At 34.5% G+C, this 22,097-nt stretch overlaps 2 protein-coding genes across 2 annotated transcripts; both read left to right on the forward strand.

The window, feature by feature from the left end:
* Positions 1-503: 503 nt before the first annotated feature.
* Positions 504-7,960, forward strand: LOC124841730 (protein EXECUTER 2, chloroplastic). Its single transcript, XM_047318058.2, has 11 exons — positions 504-897; positions 1,495-1,611; positions 1,725-1,790; positions 2,715-2,821; positions 2,896-2,977; positions 3,476-4,165; positions 5,528-5,654; positions 5,749-5,918; positions 6,009-6,083; positions 7,245-7,337; positions 7,450-7,960. The coding sequence occupies exons 1-11, from the start codon at positions 613-615 to the stop codon at positions 7,549-7,551; spliced, it is 1,914 nt and encodes a 637-aa protein (XP_047174014.1). The 5' UTR covers positions 504-612; the 3' UTR covers positions 7,552-7,960.
* An 803-nt stretch (positions 7,961-8,763) lies between these two features.
* Positions 8,764-10,725, forward strand: LOC124841731 (CASP-like protein 4A3). The gene is made up of 3 exons (XM_047318059.2): positions 8,764-9,502; positions 9,689-9,824; positions 10,241-10,725. Exons 1-3 carry the CDS (start codon positions 9,009-9,011, stop codon positions 10,433-10,435), a joined length of 825 nt encoding a protein of 274 aa, XP_047174015.1. The 5' UTR covers positions 8,764-9,008; the 3' UTR covers positions 10,436-10,725.
* The last annotated feature ends 11,372 nt before the right edge of the window (positions 10,726-22,097 follow it).

Below are 22,097 nucleotides of genomic sequence, written 5' to 3' on the forward strand. Positions count from 1 at the left end.
AATATATATTAATCAACATTTCCATATGTCCAATCATAAATATACTGATATATAACAAATTATGTTTTATATTTAATTATATAAAAATGATTAAGATTGATCATGAAATATATTGAACTTAAATCTAACCATCATATTAAGCAAAAGAGCCTTATAGTTATTTTTTTAGAGATAAAAATGATTTAATTCTTTATTTATTAAAAAGTAAAATTATTTAATTAAAAAAATAATTAGAAAAAGACATGCCTCTTAATTCACGGACATATATTATAAATAAAACACTCGACAAAAATAATATGAGAAGTAATTATTTTGATAAATAATGTGATTTAAAAGAAAAAGGCTTCATTTTCAGATTTCACCCGTGACAAAATAGATCGATAGATGCAGAATGGTTAAAATTGGCCAATTTGCCTCTCGTTGTTTTCTAACTCTTTACAAACAAGATGATAATAATTTTAAAAAGTTCAGTGTGGCAAATGAATCTCCATACTCTATAAAAACAAAACCAAAGACTTATCTCAATCCACTCGCTAATCGCCGCAGCAACTAGTGTCGTACCGTATCCACTTTCTTCCAACTCCGCCCTTCTTCTTTCTCAAACAACCAAACATGGTGGTGGCGGGTCTGTCTCCGGCCATCTCCATCTCCACCGCCACCACAACCCCCTCTTCCTTCCATTCTCGCGCCTCAAAACCACTCTCTTCTTTTTTCGGCCTCCTCCACTCTCCCCAGCCCAATCTCTCCATCTCCGCCAGGAGGAACCGCTACAACACCACTCACTGTTGCCGCTGCTCCCTCAATTCCGGCGATACCTACGTCAATTGGGATTGGAACCGATGGTGCCGCTATTTCTCGGAAATCGAACAGGCCGAGAACTTTGCCTCTGTCCTTAAGGTACATCGATAAGTAATATATTTATTCTTTTACCGAATTTTTGTCTTCATTCTCAATATGAAATTTCTTGCATAAGTTGAAATTTTCGTATGCATAATCAGTTAGTGGTTTGATTCATCTTTTGGATTCTGTGCCTGTACAATTTATATGCAGTTAGAAACTACTCGTTTTAATTTGTACATAGAAACCATATTATCGTTTAAAAGTGTAGAAGCAGAGGCGAAAACATGAAGGTTATGTTGGCGTTGAGTTGATTTATCAGCTTTCTCATTTAATTTAAGAGTCTGTTTGGGTGGATTTTTTTCATAGTACTTTTAAAAGAAAACAAAGATAAAGGAAAAATGAAATGAACTTCTTCCGTGAACTAAAATTAGTTTGTAAGCTGATTTGTAATTGTTCTCTCATATTTAGTTCTCCAAAATTAGACTTTTACCATATGCATATGCTGGCTTTATTTTGGGAAGAAATTCATTTCACCTTTTTCTTCTCTTAAAAGTGTTCACGAATAAATTTACGAAAACTAACCCTTAGTCTAAAGCTGATTTTAATGAATAGGTGATGGTTACGCTACTTTTTTTTTTGTGTGTGTTTGTGTAGTTTCAACTTGATGATGCTGTAGAGAAGGAGGACTTTGAAGAGGCCATTAAGTTGAAGAGGGCTCTTTTGGAAGCAACGTCCAAGGACACTGTTGCTAAAATTATGGATCAGTTGAAGGTAAGAGCAGCAGAATTTGTCTGAATTAGTTGACTTTTTTTTTCTTTTTAAAATTTTTGTACATATGGTGTGGTCGGTACTCGATGTTAACTGGTGGTTGTGTTATGGTGCAGAGTGCTATAGATGATGAACGATATCATGATGCTTCAAGATTGTGTAAATGCACTGGAAGTGGACTGGTATCTTTCTTGTTTGCTCAACTTTGTGCTAGCCATTGTTTGAAAGTGTAACCTTTTACAATGTTTTATTATTGTATTTGGAGCTTGACTTTATTTAGTTTCTGTTTGACTCAGCCTTTTCCTACTTAAAAGGGAGAAGTGGAGCCAAGTATGTTTTTAGATAAGCTCTTGAAAAGAAAAGTAGTTTCGTCTTTAGAACAAAGGCCTGGAAAATAGAGGTATTGGATGAGGAATTTACTTTTGTGTAGATGAGAAGTGAAAATTAGTTAGCTCAAAAACACTATCTTAGTATTTCCTAGAAGATGTAGCTTCACCCTCTTAACAAAACTTCAACATTATGGATCAGTTCAACATTGTCCGCAAACTAGTTTTCATCTTTTGTAGAAGACAAATAAAATATCCACTGCTTAGAGCAACAATTTACAATATTTATTTCTCACATTGAGTTAATTAGATAATCACATGCCATGTTTAAGTTACCATCACCAATAACTCATGATCTGGAAAGGGTGAGTCTAATAATGTAGAAGAATGTTTTGGAAAAGAAATTGGGAGTTATGAGGATTTAAGGTTTGTCGTCTTGAAGATGTAAACAAAAATAAGTGGTATGTTTGGAAGATGTTTGGTAACTGTCATCAACCATTCAATACACTTTAACAACAACAAGGGTTTATAAGGGTTAAATATTGTAATAGGAAAGAAACTCAACATTATGAAAATTAAAAATAGATGGTGTGCCAGATTAGTTTCAAGTTAGTTTTAATAAACTTATGCAGTGCAGTTGTCTGAGAAGATAAAGACAACCCATCTAGAAAACAAAATAGTAGTTGTGATTTGTGAGTATTGTTACTGATTGATGGTCTCAACAAGGTTTTGTGAATCACAACTCCCTTATTTGATGACCATTGTTACCTTTGTGTGCAGGTGGGCTGGTGGGTGGGTTACTCAAAAACCACTGATGACCCCTTTGGTAGAATTATACATATAAGTCCTGGCATGGGTAGGTTCATTGGCAAGAGTTACAGTCCAAGGTATGAATGTTCTACATTATATTTTACCCTGTAGTTTTTTATTGGGGAGCGCTGCTTATTTCTACTTAATACAGACAATTGATGACAGCATCTAGTGGAACTCCAATCTTTGAAATTTATGTGGTAAAAAATGCTGATGATACGTATCATATGCAGGTAATATTCAAAATTTCTATCTAAATGATCCTTGTTTATTTGTCTTATCAATCTGCTTGAGAAAAACAAAGTCTCAGTTCACATGTTGATTCATGGATAGTTTTTATTGTTTCATTATTTATGAGCCACATATTTATCAGTAAAAGGCTTAATTTTGGGGGTACTAATGCAAACATTTAATAAGCAAACTGAACGTAAAATGAATTATAGAATAGGAACATCATTTTTAATGGATAGCTTTTATTGTTTCATTATTAATGACCTCCATATTTATCACTAGAAGACTTATTTTGGGGGTACCAATGCAAATATTTAATAAGCAAACTGAATGTAAAATGAATTATACAATAGGAACATCATTTTTGTGGTTTTGCTTAAGTGCATGATTCAGTTTGTTTGTCTTTACTGAGTCTTTTTCCACATTATCTACCTAGTTCTGAGTAGTTTGGTTAAGTAGTATGCTATTGCTTATGATGGGATTTTGGCAAAACGTAACAGGTAGTGTATTTGCGACAAGCCAAAGGAAAGTCAAAGAGAAACCCTCTATCTCTATCTGCTAAAGGCCCATCCAAACCTGAGGTGGATAATGTATCTTCATCAGTTGAGGTGCAGGAAGATGAAGAGAAGGTTGAAAGAAATGATGAGAAAAACAATAACATCGAGGCAGTAACTGAAGAGGGAATTAAAAGTGTGATAAATTTTCTTAAAGAAAAAATTCCAGGACTAAAAGTCAAAGTTATGAATGTTAATGTTGAAGAGGAAGCAGCAGAGAACAATGATTCTATTCAGCAATTGATGGAGGATGATAGTAATAAAACTGGCACTGGTGAGAATCATGAAGATGAAGTGGATAATCTCGATGAACCTGATGGGGTCACTCTAGACAGAGATGGAGATGCCATAGAAGAAGAAAAGGATTTGGAAATGAAGCTTTTTATTGGTGGGGTTGTACACAACAATGAGGATACTCCTCTCAAGGATGATTTTGTACGTCTTCCAGCAGTAATAAAAAATATGGAAAAAGATTCTTTTGTCTTCAATTTTGCTGGCAAAAATATAGACTATGGTATCAAAGAAGATAAAGCTCCCAATATCAAAGTGGCCGCTTTGGCAGCTCAAGGAGTCTCGGAGCTTATGCCTCCTGATGTTGCTAATGCATTTTGGAGTTCCGACAAAGTGTCTTCCAAGGTGAGACTGGGATATTTAAGCATTTTAAACAAAAATCATGCATTTCTTTGGAGTTCTGTTAACTCATTCAGTAGGAATTAAGGAACACCTGTTATGATTATCACTGTAATGCTAAGGTTTTCATTGGTGATAAAATCAGGACAATTTCTATATGGAAAATGGGAGACTGTATGATATTGATGAAATGACACAGAACTACAAAATAAGAAATAGCCTATACTCCTACCAATGGAGGAAGCTCCAATCCCCAAGCCTAAGCTTGAAGATGGAAAACTTATACATAATTTCCCCTCTGACATAACCCAATCCTTTACATTGGATCTGTCATCCTTCTTCTCCTGTTTTTAACTTGTCACACTTCTTACCAAACTAATTCACCCTTTCCAGCCTTTTTGTCTATTATAATACTGTTAGAAATACAAGAAATATATAAAGATTCGTGGTTATTGTTCACCATCACCTATTCTTTTGTTGTGTAGTCCATATACAACTTTCAACATCTTTTCCACTTTTCTTTCTTTCAACGTGGTATTGAGTGATACCATTTCTGTCCATTTTCTTTCTTTCAACATGGCATCGGAGCAATACCATTTTCATCACCTATTTTGTTAATATTCTGCTGCTAAGTTCCTTTAAAAGGAAGTGAAACTTCAACTAGTCACCTCTTCCGTTTTGTCTCTTATTTCCAGCATGACTGTTAATATTTCATAATGTCCTAATTTGTTTGCTATTCTAAATTGTGGTTGTTCACCATCACCAACCCTTTGGTTTAGTAGTTTGTACATAGCTTTCAGCATCTTCATCTATTTTTCTTTTCTTTCTTTTAACATGGGATCAAAGCGATGCTATCTTCCATGACTCATTTTGTGACTATTTCGCTTCCAAGTTCCTTTAAACAAAATAAGTGCAACTCCAATCAGTCACGTCACCTCTTTTGCTTCGTCTCATATTTCCAGCATGATAGCCAATCTTCAATTGGGTCCACATTTGGCTTGCTACTCTGATATGTGGTGGACATTCACCGTTACTGACTTTTCTGTTGCACTTCTTCTAGCTTTGACAAACTTTCTGACAAAATTTCTACTCACTTAATAACAGTAATTGATTTCTGTTATTTACAATTGCATCAAATATATTAATTGGATAAGCACATGGTCACAATCTACATTAATATCACTGTTGATTATTGATCTAGCCAACCTTAGTATAAGTGAGAATGATAACGGTATAACAGTGAGATAATGGTGATGTCAGTTCCCATGAAAATGGATCTTAAACTAGTGTGACCCATTGAAAGTTTTTTAACTATCACTTGATATACCATGGTTTACTTGTCAAAGAACTGACTGATGCTTTATCTAGATCTCCAAAAGCATGCGTGATATTGTCAGAGTTGCTATGAGTCAAGCTCATAAAAGAACTAGATTATCTGGGGATACATATTTTAACCGGATTACCTGTTCAAGAGGGGATTCTGATCCTTTTGATGGTGAGGTTACTTATCCTTTTGTGCGAATGATATTTTTTTGTATGGAATTTAGGTAAAGCAGAAGTAAGAACTGTTTGTGCTTGTCAAAATGCAGGACTCTATGTTGGCGCATTTGGCCCTTATGGCATGGAAGTGGTTCATTTGAGGCGAAAATTTGGACATTGGAATGAAGGGGACAGTGAAAATAATACTTCAGATGTCGGATTCTTTGAGTATGTAGAGGCTGTGAAGTTAACTGGGGATCTTAATGTTCCTGCTGGCCAGGTTTATACATTTTTAATTCTTGATCATATTGTGAACTTCTATCAACTTTATGTGAGCATGACAAGGAAGGACTTCTTTTTTTTGGTGTAGGTGACATTCCGTGCAAAAATTGGCAGAGGCAATCGCAACACCAATCGTGGGATGTATCCTGATGATTTAGGAGTGGTAATGCACTATTTTAATGGATGTCTTGGGTGACGGGTGCTCATCCATGTTGGATGATACTTAATTTCGAAATTAACTTTAGCCCATCATGCAGACCTTTTCCCCAACAATCTTTTACATTGTAACCTCAAACCATCTGTGACAGAAACCTGGAATCTTATTATAAAGATTATGGATATCTCCCCTCAATCCAGTGTTTAATTCCTAGAACTTCGAGGGTGTACACCTCCCAATATGAAAAGTCTTAAATTCTATCACAATTAGCAAGATGGCATCCCTCTCAATCCTTCTTCATATTATATACAGCTACTGGTGTACTAACTTAAACTTGCCTTCAATGGAACTAATCAGTTGCAGAACCTCAACATACCCCTTTGTATTTCTCAGACTAACATTAGTTACTAATGGGGAATATGTAGCAATTCTCCCTTTAAGCATTATTCACCTTGTCCTCAATAGCAATGGGTTGCTGCAAACAAGGTTCCATTTTGTTCTAACTAGTTGAAGCATGATTATCAAGCCAACTCCATCGTGCTGCTGAAAATATCCTTCACTCCAACTAGGACAAACAAACACGTCAATGCCCACCCACAATCTCCTATACTCTGTTTTCTGCAGTACTTTTATTGTATTGGATAGAAATAGATAGAGTACTCAAACAAATGCGACATTCACCTTCACTTTTTATTTTATTGAATGTCCTTGGAATCTTGTCTGTTTCCTTGACTTGCATTGTTATCTGGTAATATATTTTGTTGGATCTATGATTTTGTTTTGTTAATTATGAATATATCATGAATTTTGACTATTTCTTTTAAAATTTGAGCATTTATATGTATATTGTATAAATTAGTTAATCTATGTATAAAATTTCTGAATAATGGCCTTCGCTAGGAGAGGCAAAGGCCACTCATATCTATCTCTACACCATGAAAAGGTGACATCTAGTGTACTTCCAAAAGAATTAAAAAAATTGCTTCAATTTCCTTGAGTTTGCTTTCTAATGCTTTTTATATGTACTTATGGTTTTTGAGGTACTTATAGTTTTTATTCATCCTTTGCTTGGGTTTTCCTTTTTTTCTGTTTTGCTCATTTGATCAGTTTGTGATATGTTCTTGAAACATACAAATAATCTTAAATACTGCACTTATTTCCAAACAGGTTGCTAGTTATAAAGGCCAGGGGAGAATAGCTGACTATGGTTTTCGAAATCCAAAATGGGTCGAAGGGGAACTGCTCCAACTTAATGGCAAGGTAAGTTTAGTCAGAGGAGTTACATTTTTCTCATAATCAATAATATTAGTTAATAGAAAAATTTGGTAGAATTTCTGTTGACATTTTCTTGATCTGCTATTATCATATTTAGGGCATGGGACCTTACATGAAAGGTGCAGACCTCGGCTTCCTTTATGTAGTACCTGAACAAAGTTTTCTAGTGTTATTCCACCGGTTGAAACTACCCGAGTAAGCCATGGTTGATGCTATGCTACTCCTGTATAATATGTCATCTGATGCGGGGTGGAACATGAAAGATTCTGACACTTGCACGAGATTTTATGTTACACTTTTTTCCAGTGGTAGTTATACCCTACAGGCAGGCACTTGTTTTGTTTTTCCTAGCCCTTCTGAGTTCATTTTTTGTTAATCCTTTTACCAATCTCTTTACTATCTGTCATATTGTGTATATAAATTTTGCCGACTAATATAGTAGTATGCTAGGAACTCTGGAAGTACCGTAAGGGATCTTTTACGTGCATAATGTGGAATATGTCTGTGTGTGCCTCCTTTCTGGTTTGGATTTCTCGTTTGTGGAAGTCCGACATAGTCTGCTTGTATGAAAATGAGCAAATAATACTTGAATTTCTTCCCCGTGGCAATTTATCCACAGATATTGTTACACCATTTCCTCTAGAAAGAAAGGAAATAATAATAATTAATAAACTTTATGCCACCCTTATCAAGAAGAATTATGGTGAAGGTATTGGCAGCAAAACAGATGCCTCAAGCTAGATTCCTGAATAAACCTATAGTGCTTTTGGAGACGTGTGAAGAGATAAAAAGGTGTCTCGTGAGAAAGCAAGTGCTCCATTATGTAGCAGGTTGCTTTCAGTGATGTATTTTATAGTTATTTTTAGGACCTTAGATGTTTGCACAAGAATAAGTTGCATTAAAATGCGCAATGGGAACCTTTACAATGGAAGCTGAGTTAAAGTAAGAGATATTGTCTTCTTTTCTTCTTCTTATTACACGATAGTGAGTTCACTGGAACGAAATCAAGTTACTTTTCTCCATTTGAAAAGGTTTGTTTATATTTTAATCGGGCCCGCATCGATTTTCTTCGTCTTTTTCAGAATAACCACGACGACTTAAATATAGCACCAAGAAAAAGTTATCTATCTCCATTGCTACAGATAACTAACCCAATCTTTTCATCTGTCATATTGATACTTTTGTCTTTTCATCATTAATTAATCAGCGTATTTATGATAGTAAATGTTAAAAATCAAGATAATACCTTAATGAATGGAAATATTATTTGTTATTTTTAGTTGGTAACTTAAGACTTATAAAATTTAATTTAAAATAAAGATAAAGGCTGTTATAATATAATTAGAAATAGAAATTAAAAAGTGGTTGGTTTAAAAGGCAACAATTATAGCTTTTCCTTTTAGACTAACACAGTCAGTAGAGCACTAGAGAGAGTGAAGTAACCGAGGTGGCACGTCTTGTGCTAAGGAACAATGACGAAAAACTAAAACATCCTTCTTTTTCTTTTCCCACCACCCAAACCAACCTTTTTCCTTTTTCATTGCAATTCACTTTTGTTTTTTCTCACTCGTCGTCTTTCTTTTATAATCTTCGCTTCACCACACCAATGCAAACGGAAAAGGAAGAATCGCAACTCACAAGGATCACACCGTCGTCATGAAAAAATCGCTCTCCAAAGGCTCGGAGTCGCCCACTCAGTTGGACTCGCCGCTCCAATTCCACTCGCCGATGCGGTGGGACGGGACCGATCCGCCGGAGTCTCCGGAATACCGATCGCCGGGAAACTTGACGGAAAGGCATGCGGACCACTCTATGGCAATCGTCACCGTCGGCAACCTCAAGCAGCTCGTTCCGGACAAGCGCGCGGAGCACCGGAAGCCACCGGAAAATATGCCGCCTCCGTTGAGGGTGTTTAACGGCACGGTGACGGAGGAGACGCAGCGTCCGGCGGCGAAAGCGGCTCCTGCGATGGTTGGAGGCGAGAGGAGATCGAGGTCGTCGGGGTGGGCTACGGAGGAGACGGTGTGCAAGGCGGCCCTAGGGTTCCGGCTGAGCGAGATGGTGGTGTGTCTGATTTCGTTTTCTGTTATGGCGGCGGATAAGACGCAAGGATGGAGCGGTGACTCCTTTGATCGCTATAGAGAATATAGGTATTGAAATCATCATTACTATTTGTATGATTATCAATTTTAAGTATTATTATTTATTAATTAATTTTTAAAGTTTGTTTAGTCAAAAATAGGTTAAATTGATAAATGAATGTATGCATGGATGGTTGGTGATTGTAGAAATGTGGAAGTTATTGGTATGTGTTTATGATAATTCATTTCTGGCAGGTACTGTTTATCTGTGAATATAATTGGATTTGCATACTCAGCGTTGCAAGCATGTGATCTGTCATGTCAACTTGCCACGGGGAAACACTTTATCAGTCACCACCTTCGCAACCACTTTGATTTCTTCATGGATCAGGCATGTCCTACCACTCTGTTTCTGTTCCTATGTTTTACTTTACTTCTTTTCTGTCAGAGAAGTGAGCATGTTCAGTCTACCCAATATTAGTCAAATTAGTACACTACTGCTTGAATCAAGGAAGGTTATGTTGTGGTAGTATAACTAGTAATTTTGAGTTCATGTTGGAATATTCAGTGATCTGGAGTTTAAGTTTGAATATACTGTTGAATTAAATACTTAGAATTTTTTTTAACGTTAATAGAGATTCTTCTGATTCAAATATGATACTCTCTTGTAAAGATTACATATTGTCCTGAAAAGAAGATTGTTTCAACGTTCTGTTTGTTAATTTGGAGATTTTGCACTAGAGCAATATCGAAAACCATTTTTTGTGGCTGAAAGTCGTGACATTTTTGTGATGAATTGATGCGTAGGTTCTGGCTTATCTTCTGATATCAGCATCATCATCTGCAGCCACACGGGTTGATGATTGGATATCGAATTGGGGGAAAGATGAGTTCACAGAAATGGCCACTGCTTCAATTGCAATGTCCTTCCTCGCTTTTCTTGCCTTTGCTATGAGTTCACTCATCTCTGGTTACACCCTATGCAACCGCAGCTCCATGTGAACCTCACACCTACTTCTCCTCCCAACTTCTCTTCTACCGTGATGGAATATAGTAATACTTGTTTGAAACTGATTTGATACATGATTTATCATCACATCCAAGAACCCCAAAAACGTGGAAGCAAGAACGTGGAAAACAACATGAACTGTGCTTCCAAACATGTAAAGAAATTGTTGATGCTCGAGAGTTTGTACTGTACTGACGGATTTATGTATATACACAGTTTCAGTATATTGTTCGTGTTCCAAATGGGAGGCTGGACAACAGATTTTCTTTGTTTGATTTGATAACTTAACAGGAAAGTGATTGTGTGAAAGAAAGATATTTTGAAAGAAACTGTTCTATCATTTAATGGAGAGGATAGGAAAATCGAAAATACGATAAATAAGCAGTTAGTGCTGGACTTTTAACTTAAAAAAGAAAGAATCTCAACTAAACAGAAATTTTATCTGACTAATTTCTAACAAATCCTCTCTTTAACTAGAATCTTTTAATATAAAGAAATTAGTTTACATGGCTTTTTTTACAGATTCCAATGCACGCAGCTTCAGAAAAACATTCAATGAGAGATTTTATTATTACATCAACAATTTATTTCGAAGTATTACAATGAATCAATTTTATTACTCTTGTTTGTAAGAAAGTTAAAACGAACAGAACTATTGTCGAATTGAATACTTATGGACTCTTGCTTAGTTTGATTAAGTGTCATGAACAACCTCTTTAGCTAAATAGCTTGACAGGAACATGATGTTGTTGCAATGAATTTTGTCTATGTGATTGACAAACTGACAATTGGTTGTTTCTTTGAACACCGTGATACAACTCTAAATCCAAAAAGAAAGACATTTCTCATTGTACTTTTTCTGTCATCCACATCTCCAGTATAGTCACTATCAATACATGCTATGAGTTTACTCTTCCTCCCTTCTTGTAAAAAATTCCAAATTCAATAGTTCTTCATGTATACTTTAGTATCCTATTTGCAACGTTGTAAATGGAGCCAAGTGAGATTCTCCATATACCTACTTAAAAGACTTACAACAAACATTAAATCTATACAAGTCAAAGTAAGATGCATAAGACAACTCACCATTTGCATGAAGCAAGTTTTATCCACATGTTATTTTCCTTCATCTTTACAAATCTTAAAATTAGGAACTATAGGAGTTTGAATTGAGTTGCTTTGATTCATTATAAAATGTTACAAATCTTAAAATTAGGCACTTTCTTTTTAGATAGCATGTTGCGAACCAAATTCATGATTGTTCGATTCTTTTGTTCTGCAACACCATTTTTTGGCGGTGAATATACTACTATTAATTGTCTTTGCACTCCATGCGCATTGCAAAACTTATTTAATTCTTGAGATGTGAAATCCCCACCATGATATGTGCACAACCCTTTGAGTGAAATATTTGTTGCTTTCTCAACATATAATTTGAAGTTTTTGAAAAAAGTAAAGGTCTCTTATTTTTCTACCAAAAACTAAACCAAAGTTTTTCGACTGAAATCATAAATAAAAGTAAGCAAATACCTTTTCTTTCTATTTGAGGCTAGCTTAATGGGTCCACAAATGTCAGCATGAACAAGCTGAAGAATCTATGAAGCTCTCCAAGAACTTCTCATGGGAAATGAATCTCGATGTTGTTTCTCAATTAGACAATCTTTGCATAACTTAGAGGACGGGTTAAGCAGTGGTAAACCTTCCATCATTCCTTTTTGTTGCAAAGTATGTAAGCCTTTAAAGCTTAAATGGTCAAACCTGCAATGCCACAACTGTGTTACATCTTCTAAAATTGTGTTAAAATAAGTAGGTGCTACAGGCAAGGAGATGGCATGAAAGATAAAAATCTGATTCGATGACATTAGATTGCATAATCAAAAACTTTGTCTAGATGATATATTTTTCATTTTCCCTGTTGAAATAAAATGCTCAACCCCTTCTCTTGCAATTGTCCCAGACTTAGTATGTTTTTCCATGGCATGCAGAGGATATTTTCAACAACCCCACAACGGTCAAATTTTTCCAATGCTAGTGGATCCCAAGCTTTTCAAAGAGGGGAGTGAGTCTTGTGTTAGACATGAACAAGTATGTAAAATTTATATTTTGCAATATTGTTATAAGATATGTTTTCTTATTACAATCCCCTACATATTGCAAAAGATAAGATATAGAAAAGCTAAAAGAAGAAAATCCTAGGTTTTATATAAGATTTAATGCATTAGAACTGATATAGTAAGCTATATGAGCTAGTCCTAGGTTGATAAACTTACACACAATGTAGTTGATTTAAGTAGCTATATGAACCAAACAACTTAGTATATGTTAGCAGCTTATCAATCACAATACATTCACATAATCCTTGTTGTTATCAGTGTGTTGCATTTACTAGGCCATAAGCGTGTTCGGTATTCATGAGTCTCTAGAGATCATGCTAAGATCTCATACAAGCGACCTCCCTCAACTCTCATATAGGTGATTTCATAAAGTATATGTTGCACATCATACACCACTCATAAGGGATATGAAAATCATTAGAAAGTTTATTTAATCTAAAATTCTTACACCACATAGAATTTTAGTTACAAAGTTTAACCTCTCATTAATGTAGTCTCTAGAACCTTCACACATATACACACCATAGGAATGGAAAATATTGATTTAAAATCAATTTAGTGTTATTAGAACTAACAAATGACTTGTTTTTACCCATATAAACCTTATTCATAGGATCTCCAATCATAAAGGTTGGGTTACCATTACTTGTTTGTTTGCAAATGGCTTAAGTCTTATTGATGTTTCTAATATTATGTTTCTTCCCACAGGTTTAGTTAGAGGATATCCTAGATTTGGTTCTGACTTCACAAAAACAATGGAAATAGTTTCACTATTTAGGAACTACTTCACCAAATTATGTTTCAATTGTATATGTTTTTTCTTTCCATTGTAATTCTTGTTTTTAGCTATAACTACTGTCAATTGATAATCACAATGTATTGACACAAACGAAGTTGGTTTCATTCCCAGTGGAATGTTTGCTAAGAAGTTTTTCAACTACTTAGCTTCACTACCAACCATTTCGAGAACAACAAACTTAGATTACATTATTGATCTTGCAATAATTGTTTGCCTGATCTCCATGTAATCACACCATTCCCAACACTAGATTGATGAGTACAAGTCATTGGAAAACCCAGTCGCTGCCAGTTTGTGCCTCCAACCATCACACATTCATCGAAGAATTTCAATCGTATTGTAAGTCACGTAGGAGCTGATGTGGAGCTTCATGTTGTGCCACCCATGAACACCAGGATGCACAACGAACAGAAACGTGCATAATGCCTTCGAACCTCGTGCATGTAGCAACAATTCAATATGTGAGTCATGTCAGGGCCTTCTTCCACCACGAGAAGCAACCACCTGAAAAAGAAGAAAATCATACCAAAAAGAGTGTACAACATTGAAGAAGACAACTCACCGTCACAACTGCCAAAAAATGCATATTTGGTCTCACATGTGAGCTCAGGCTGTTTTGAACTAATATAAAAGTACAAGTACCTATAGAGGCTAAATTGAAAATTGGATAGAAAATTAGTTGTTGCTATTTTATTAAATGTCTTTAAAATAATTAATTTAATTATATAAGAAATTATCAACAGAAAATATCTATCAAATATTTTTAAAACTGATCAATATGTTAATTATTTGAGAGATATTACATTATTAGAAAATAGATTTTGGCAACTCAAAGGTCATATCCAAGCCCAATCAAATTATATATTAAGAGACTTGGGAGAAGTAGAAAAAGGAAGTTTTGGACACTCTAATTTTATGAAGCTATCATCCACCACACCTACCACTTTCTTTCCCCTCTCTTTTTCAATTTTTGTTTCATTCATCATGTATATCACTACATTAATGGAGAGTTAAACTTCTTGGATTCATTCTACTGTAATTTCATTATGAATTATTAGGTTAGATTAAAATAACTTCTTTGTTCTTTTGATTATTGTTATGATTTTCATTTATCTATTTTCATTCCAAATCAAATAGAAAGTAATGATTTTTGCATTGTAACTAATTAGCAATTGCTTTAATCTATACACACATTGATCACATAAGTTTGATAAATTTAATTGAGAATATACTTCAATTAAAGTTAGAAACTTTCGTATAATTAAATGATTTTTTTTACTAATTGAAAATGAATAATGTTAAAAACTTTAATATGAGTTAATTAAGAATATACTTTGATTAGTTAATTTTTTACTTGGTAAGAAAATAAAATAATAAACATAATTAGACATAGTGGAATTTATTTGAGGAATCAATCTCTTCTACTGTAATTGTTTTAAAATCTTTTATTAATTTGTTGCTTTATTTATGGTTATCAAACTCACATTTATATTTTTCATATCAATCTTATTTATTAATTTCATCACTTTATACTTTGACTTTAATAGTTTATTATTTGTGTTGTATTTTATTAAGATAATGATACTTTAACAACATTGCTTGACAACATTTTGACACGGGCCACGTGACAAAATGTGACTGGTCCACATGGAAATGAATTTAGAAAATGGGTAATTACGTGGAAACAAAATAGGGGGCAAGGTTTCAATTGAGGGGGTTTCAATTTAACTTTTCAGAATTTGAATTTAAGGCACTTTTAGAGAGATAAGCCAAGCTTAGATAGAGAATGCGAACCCTAGAGAGAAGTTCTTCCCTTTCACCCACCCATCCATTTTTGTGCCCGTTCCCAAGAGCGTCGCCGGAGTGCTACCGTTCACGAAACCCACCCACCCACCCATGCAGTCACAACCGGAGTGTCGAAGAGAACCCAAACCCTAGAGAGAAGGACTTAACTCCCACCCACCCACTCATTTTCGTGCTTCTTCCGAAAAGCGTCGTCGTTGATGAAAGTATTGTTTGTTCACCGGCGTCGTTGATCGTATTTAGTAAAACTCATGGTGTAGAAACAACAGTGGTAGCAAAGGCAAAATAAGTGAGTACTTCAGGAAAATGTTTTGCACAAGTAGGTCAACTACGAAGATTACACTCATTTTGGACTGCCTAATTTATTACTCATCATTCTTCAACTTAAAAGTGATGTGGAACCAATTATTATGCCATTTATATAGAAGTCCATGGCCAAGGAACCATATTTAGTAAAACTCATGCTGCACAAACAACACTGGTACCAAAGGTAAAATAAGTGGGTACTTTAGACAAAGGTTTTGCATATGAAGGTCAACTACGAAGATGACAATCATTTTGGAGGGCCTAATCTATTTCTGAACATATTTTGAAGTTAAAAGTGGCGTGAACACAATTATTATTCCAGTTATATACAATTCCATGTCCAGGGAACCAATCTTTGCAAAACTCATGGTGCAAAAACAACACTGGTAGCAAAGGCAAAATAAGTGGGGACTTCAGCCAGAGATTTTGCATAGGCATGTCAACTACGAAGATGACACACGTTTTCAATTGCCTAATCTATTCCAGAACATATTTTCAACTTAAAAGTGACGTGGACACAATTATTATTCCAGTAATATACAATTCCATGTCCAAGGAACCAATCTTTATAAAACTCATGGTGCACAAACAACACCAATAGCAAAGGCAAAATAAGTGGGGACTTGAGAATTAACATAATTTTTTTACATTGTCTATTCTAAATCGAACCCTGTACATACAACATTTCATAAATAATCACATTCAAAACTTGTGGGGACTGCAGGACAAACATTGATCATTATGATCAATGTTTTTCATTTACAATAAATGTGACGAGTACATTTCTTTGAAGCTTTTGGCCAACAAATATGTACATTCAGACCTCATCAATACACATTGAAAATGTTCTAAACAAACCATCAATAACATTGCAAAAATCCATATTTAACAACATCTACAAAATGCCTAAATCTTTCAACACTTCATCCCTCCGCACATTGTCCACATCCAAAATCCAATCACAAACATACTTATCCCTAACCTGTTGCGTTGCTCCTGCAAAACAATAATTCACAACATATCAATAAAATGCACTATTTCTATCAAAGCTCCAAAACATTAAAATTTTTATAACTTACAGATGTGTAACTAGGCATTGTGTTGCCTTCATATTTCTCAATGTCATCCCACAACTCCATAAATTTCAAAACAATTATTCCACAATCATATCTACAACAAACAAATTCCAACAATAAAATAATGTTATTTAACCCAACAATAACTTAAATAACCAAACATAATACAAAACCATAGTCTAAATAACCCAATATCTACCATAAACCCAATACATTCATACTTTTCAATCAAAAACCACATCAACCACAAAATGTTCTACACACTTTCATGCCAAAGTAAACCATACAACGAAAAAAACCGAAATAACACAACAACCCATAAATGCCCAAAATAATTTGAACAAATTATACCAACCGAACACAATAAATGCATTACCAAAAAGAATGGAGCCAACCTTCAAAACGCACCTCCAATGGCGGTTTCCAACTTCGATGGTTCCTTCACGCGTAAAGGCGACGCCTACAACGTTGACTTCACCGACAATAGTCCCACCAACTTCAGCAGCGACAGGGTTGGTGGGTGGGTTTCGTGAACGACGGCTTGGGTTCGCATTCGATTCTCTCTAGGGTTCGCGTTCTCTCTCTGAGCTTGGGTTCTCTCTCTAAAATGTTCGCGTTCTCTCTCTGAGCTTGGCTTATCTCTCTAAAAGTGCCTCAAATTCAAATTCTGAAAAGTTAAATTGAAATCCCCTCAATTGAAACCCTGCCCCGAATTCTATTTCCACGTCATTACCCATTTTTTAAATTCATTTCCATGTGGGACCAATCATATTTTAACACGTGCCCCGTACCAAAGTATTGTCAAACAATGTTATTAAAGTATGATTATCCATTTTATTAACCTTTTGAGTAACATTATAAGAATACTTGAAAATTAATTTCTTATTTATTAGGATAATCATATCTAATTTATTAACTACTAAGTTATCATACTTTATTTTAGTCATGATGATTTGATTAATAATAATTTATTACTACTTTTTTTCAATCAGAACCAAACAATAAACTTGAGTTAATAAGTTTTTAATACACCATTTTACCATTTTTCTATTTTAACCTTCGTTAAATCTAAAATAATATATTTCAATTAAAAAATAATTCAAATAATTTTTAATATATTCTAACACCTATTCTGTATATTTAAGTTTTTCTAAACTTTTAGAATAAAATTTTATGTAAATCTTAATAAAGATAGATTTTCCAACTAAATCTGCGGATTATCTAGTAACAACTTTATTTGAGATATTTCACTACCAAAAATAAGGGCATTACCGACGGCCTACCTCCATCGAAAAAAGCAAAAAAGCCGGATTAGCGAGGCCCAATTGGTCGTCGATAAATCGTTTGTCGCTAACCATTACCGACGGTCTTTGCCCTTCGGTAATTACCAAAGGTCAAAGGCCTTCGGTAATTACTGAAGGGAAAAGGCCTTCGGTAATTACCGAAGGCCAAAAGCCTTCTGTAATTACCGAAGCACAATGGCCCTAGTTTCCTTTCACTAGTTTAGATTATGAAATTTTTCATGACATCAAATCAAACTAACCACTGATATTTTTACTGGAGAAGGACAGTTGAAAACGAGATATCATAATATATTTGTAGTGTTTTACATAAGATACTTGTTGCCACAACACTACTACTTGTAGTGTTTTACATAAGATACTTCTTGCCACAACACTACAACTTCTTACACTTCAGTACATAGGAAAAACATTTAAATTCTACTTCTAAATAAGAAAACAGCTCAAAAGGCATTACACTATGCACATTTCGAAGTTTCTCAGTCACCAACTTCTCCAAAGACAAAGCTAAATCCATTGCCTCATTTCCATTGTTATAGGGAAAGTACAATGATATATGATTCTCTTCAAAAAGACCCATTTGATTTGGGCTCTGAAAAACCTGTGACATTTTGGAAAGTAGTTGAAGATTTGTTAAATCCTTCCCATCCTTTTACAGAACAAGTGTTTCATCCCTTCTTTGCAGCCAAATTGCAACATCTGCACCAAAAAACTCACTTATATAAAAAGAGAAAGTAAAAGTGTTTCCAAATCCTTCAACATTTTAATTAATACCAAAATCTATAGCTTCAATTTTTTTTATCGTTTATTATACATTTATTAATACCAAAATAATTATAAGAACATAATGTAATATATAATACTTTATTAGTAGCAGAACCTGTTAAAGATTATGAAACTTTAAGTTCATCAAATAAAATGCCAAACAACTTTACTCCAAACACATGATTTTGGAATAAAAAATTAGTTAATCATTTTCAGTAGTGAAAAGAGACCTAATACAGTTTTTAATAAAACCTTAAGACTTAATATATATACACGAGTTTTATTTTCCTTATCTATCATAATTTTTGTTTTATTTTTATCAATCTAAAACTTTGAACAGAGAGTTATTTTTATCAATCTAAAACTTTGAACAGAGAGAACTTAAAGACATATATACCAAATCATGCCACGTTTTCCTTCTTCAATCACTCACTCTCTCTAATCATGCCACATTTTCCTTCTCACTCCGTCTAAAATCCCACCCTTCTTTTCAAATTAAACACACCAAGCATAGTCAATTTACTGAACTTTGAGATGTCCATTTTGTTTTCAAGTGAAGAGGATTGAAGCCAGGAAGAGCGTGGGAAACTTTATTTCAGATAAAAGAGACTACATAAACTCAAATATCCTAACAAGTAGCACTTTAGTAACTGATAGTAGTCAGACATAAAATGCAAATGCAAAATAGATGTGCCCATGCACACAAGTTATTGTAAATTTCTCAACTAATTAAACATTAAAAAACAAGGAACAATAGTTACCTTGAACAATTTGACAAAGCAATTGCAACAGCACTCAGTAGCTTGCATGCCTCTTATGCATCAAGAACAACACTGCTTACACTTTTAGGAGAAATCACCTAGTGTTGTGCAACACAATGAGTGTTTTCTTAGTGAAAGCATTAAATTTTCACAAAAAGGCTAACATTAAGGGTATAATGTTCACGGTACCTCTAGATTGTATAGTGCTAGTCCCTTCTTAATTCTGCCAGAAATATCGTAATGGGAACCATGGCATGGACAAAACCATCACCAGGATCAAATCGCTCATGGTTGTGTTCATCATATATAATTTTAGAAGAAGGGTTTTTAATAGCCGCAACAGTTGTAGGAATTTCATGAATAAGGTTGTTTTCTTTAGGGTGGAACAGAGAATCAGTAGCATAACCTGGACAAGATAAACTTAAACCAATTAACCCATGAAAAAGTAAGCGTTAAAACTAAGAGCATAACCCAAAGAATCAACAAATGCACAAAGCTCAATTAAAACTACAAAACCAAAAACCCTAAATTAACATAACATTCAACAGCATATTAGGCCCACCGTAATACACAAATCTTCTTAAGGAATAACAAATTCAAGAATACTTTGCAAGAAAGTATTCATCCAGTGACACAAGAGTGGTAATGTCATCAGAAAGCAACTAAACTTCCATCATAGAAGCATAATAAGTTACCTTTCATCAGAATGGGTTAAAATTGTATAGACAGGGAACATATGACCTTGAAACATTTAGCTACAACAAGGTTGCATAAATTTCCTCAAAGCAGTGGAATACAGAAAACTCCAACCAAATGTCATCCAAGAATTAAAAAGAGAAGAAAAAAAGTACCAAACAAAATCAAAATATCAAATAACAGACGAAAACACGAGAACGAATCCCACACCATCTTATAATAAAAAAACATCCATGAAAAATCCAAAAGCTATCATCCAAAGGGAACAAAGAACGTCGCAATCCACAAAGGTGAACTGCCTCCGGTTGTTGTAACCTACTTAAGTAAATCAGCCACAAGTACATAGATCATATAAAAATTTGAGCTTTACTGATGATCATAAGCATAGAAAAGCATCCAATCAAGGATAATAATCATAAGGAGAGGAACCCTAAGATTCAAATAACAGAAAGATCCAAACAAAAAAAAATACGAGCGAAACATATCATTCAAAGCTTCGAATGAATCCATAAAGGGAGACAGATGAGAAGGGAACCCAAACGACAGAGTGGTGGGCCTCTTCCTCCCTTCCCTCAACCTCCGTGGTCCAATTGATTCTCTCTCCCCACTCGTGTACCTCCGCTTCCTCGACCTCCACGAAAGCCACTTGAACTCCTCTATCTCTCCCACAATGACTTCTTTGGAGACATTTCGTAGCAGATATCCTCCCTCCGCCTCCTTCTCCGCCTTGACATCTGCGACATCAACATCCACGACCCAATCCCAAACCAAGTCGCCAAACCAACACCACTTCACTACAACGCCCTCGACATGCCAACCCCCACCACTGTCGCAACACTCACAAGGACCAAAACACGAACCCTAGCCGCAAACCAACCACCAACGAACCGCCGCCAGCGTCCACAACAACAACCGCTTCAAACTACCTTAGGGAAACAACCTCAAGCTTCAAACCAACGAATCGCTTCAAACAGAGAGTAGGGAATGGAAGAGCGCCACCCAGCAACAAACCTCCGTCAACGTCCATACCACCAAACTCGCGCCGTCAAACCGCAGCGTCAAATCGGTTGACTGCCACCAAAGTTGCAACCCTAAGTCAAGAGTGAGTTCGACGAATAAGGGAAAGAGTTCTGCTTTTGGGAAATTTGAGCAACAAATACTCAAATTTGAACTTAAAACATCTCAGGCATTACCGTAGGGCAAAAACCCCTCGATATTCAATTTTACCAATACATTACTGAAGGCATGAAGACCATCGGTAGTAAGCCTTCGCTAATACGTACTTTTATTGTAGTGTTTGTTTTAATAAAAATTCATATTGAAAATTAAATATGAAACAAAGCTCATTTTAAATATAATAGTTGTAAATTAAATTATTAATTTTCATTGAAGTTTTAAAGTGTTTTCAGAAATTCACCTAAATAGTTTATCAGGACCTAATTGCAATTATTTACAATAGACTAGGACTATTACGTAGTTATGAAAAAAAATTAGGGACTATGTTGTAAATAATAGAAATTAAATAAGAACAAAGTTGTATATTATTGAAAAATATTTAGGGACAATTTGTAATTTTAAGAAATTCCAAGAACTAATTTGTAACTATGAAAAATATTTGTAGAATTAATAGGAAAAACTTAATTTTACTCTTAAAGATGTAAACTAAACTTTTAAATCAAGAAGAAACTCGAACATAATTTATATATTGTAATCCGTAAAACACAGGCTATTACAATTTATCTGTCCTTCATAGCCATCAGAAGTTTCATTAAATTGTCTCTTGTAACACATCAAATGAAGCACAAAAGATAAAACTTTTATATTGTCTACCATATATTATTTGTCTTTCTTTTAATCAAAACGATCAATCAAAAGTCATAATCTTAAGTTATTTTGAAATATTCAATCAAAATTATCTTTAGAATTGTAAACTTGTATATAAGTTTAAATAAACAAGGGGGATTCACAATTAGGTTCTATATAAAAGATGTTACAATATCTTTCTAAATTAAAATAAAAATAATAGAATACAAT

Source organism: Vigna umbellata, chromosome 2 (assembly GCF_029865625.1).
Source record: "Vigna umbellata cultivar VRB3 chromosome 2, Vumbellata_1.0, whole genome shotgun sequence".
NCBI classification, from domain to species: Eukaryota; Viridiplantae; Streptophyta; class Magnoliopsida; order Fabales; family Fabaceae; genus Vigna; species Vigna umbellata.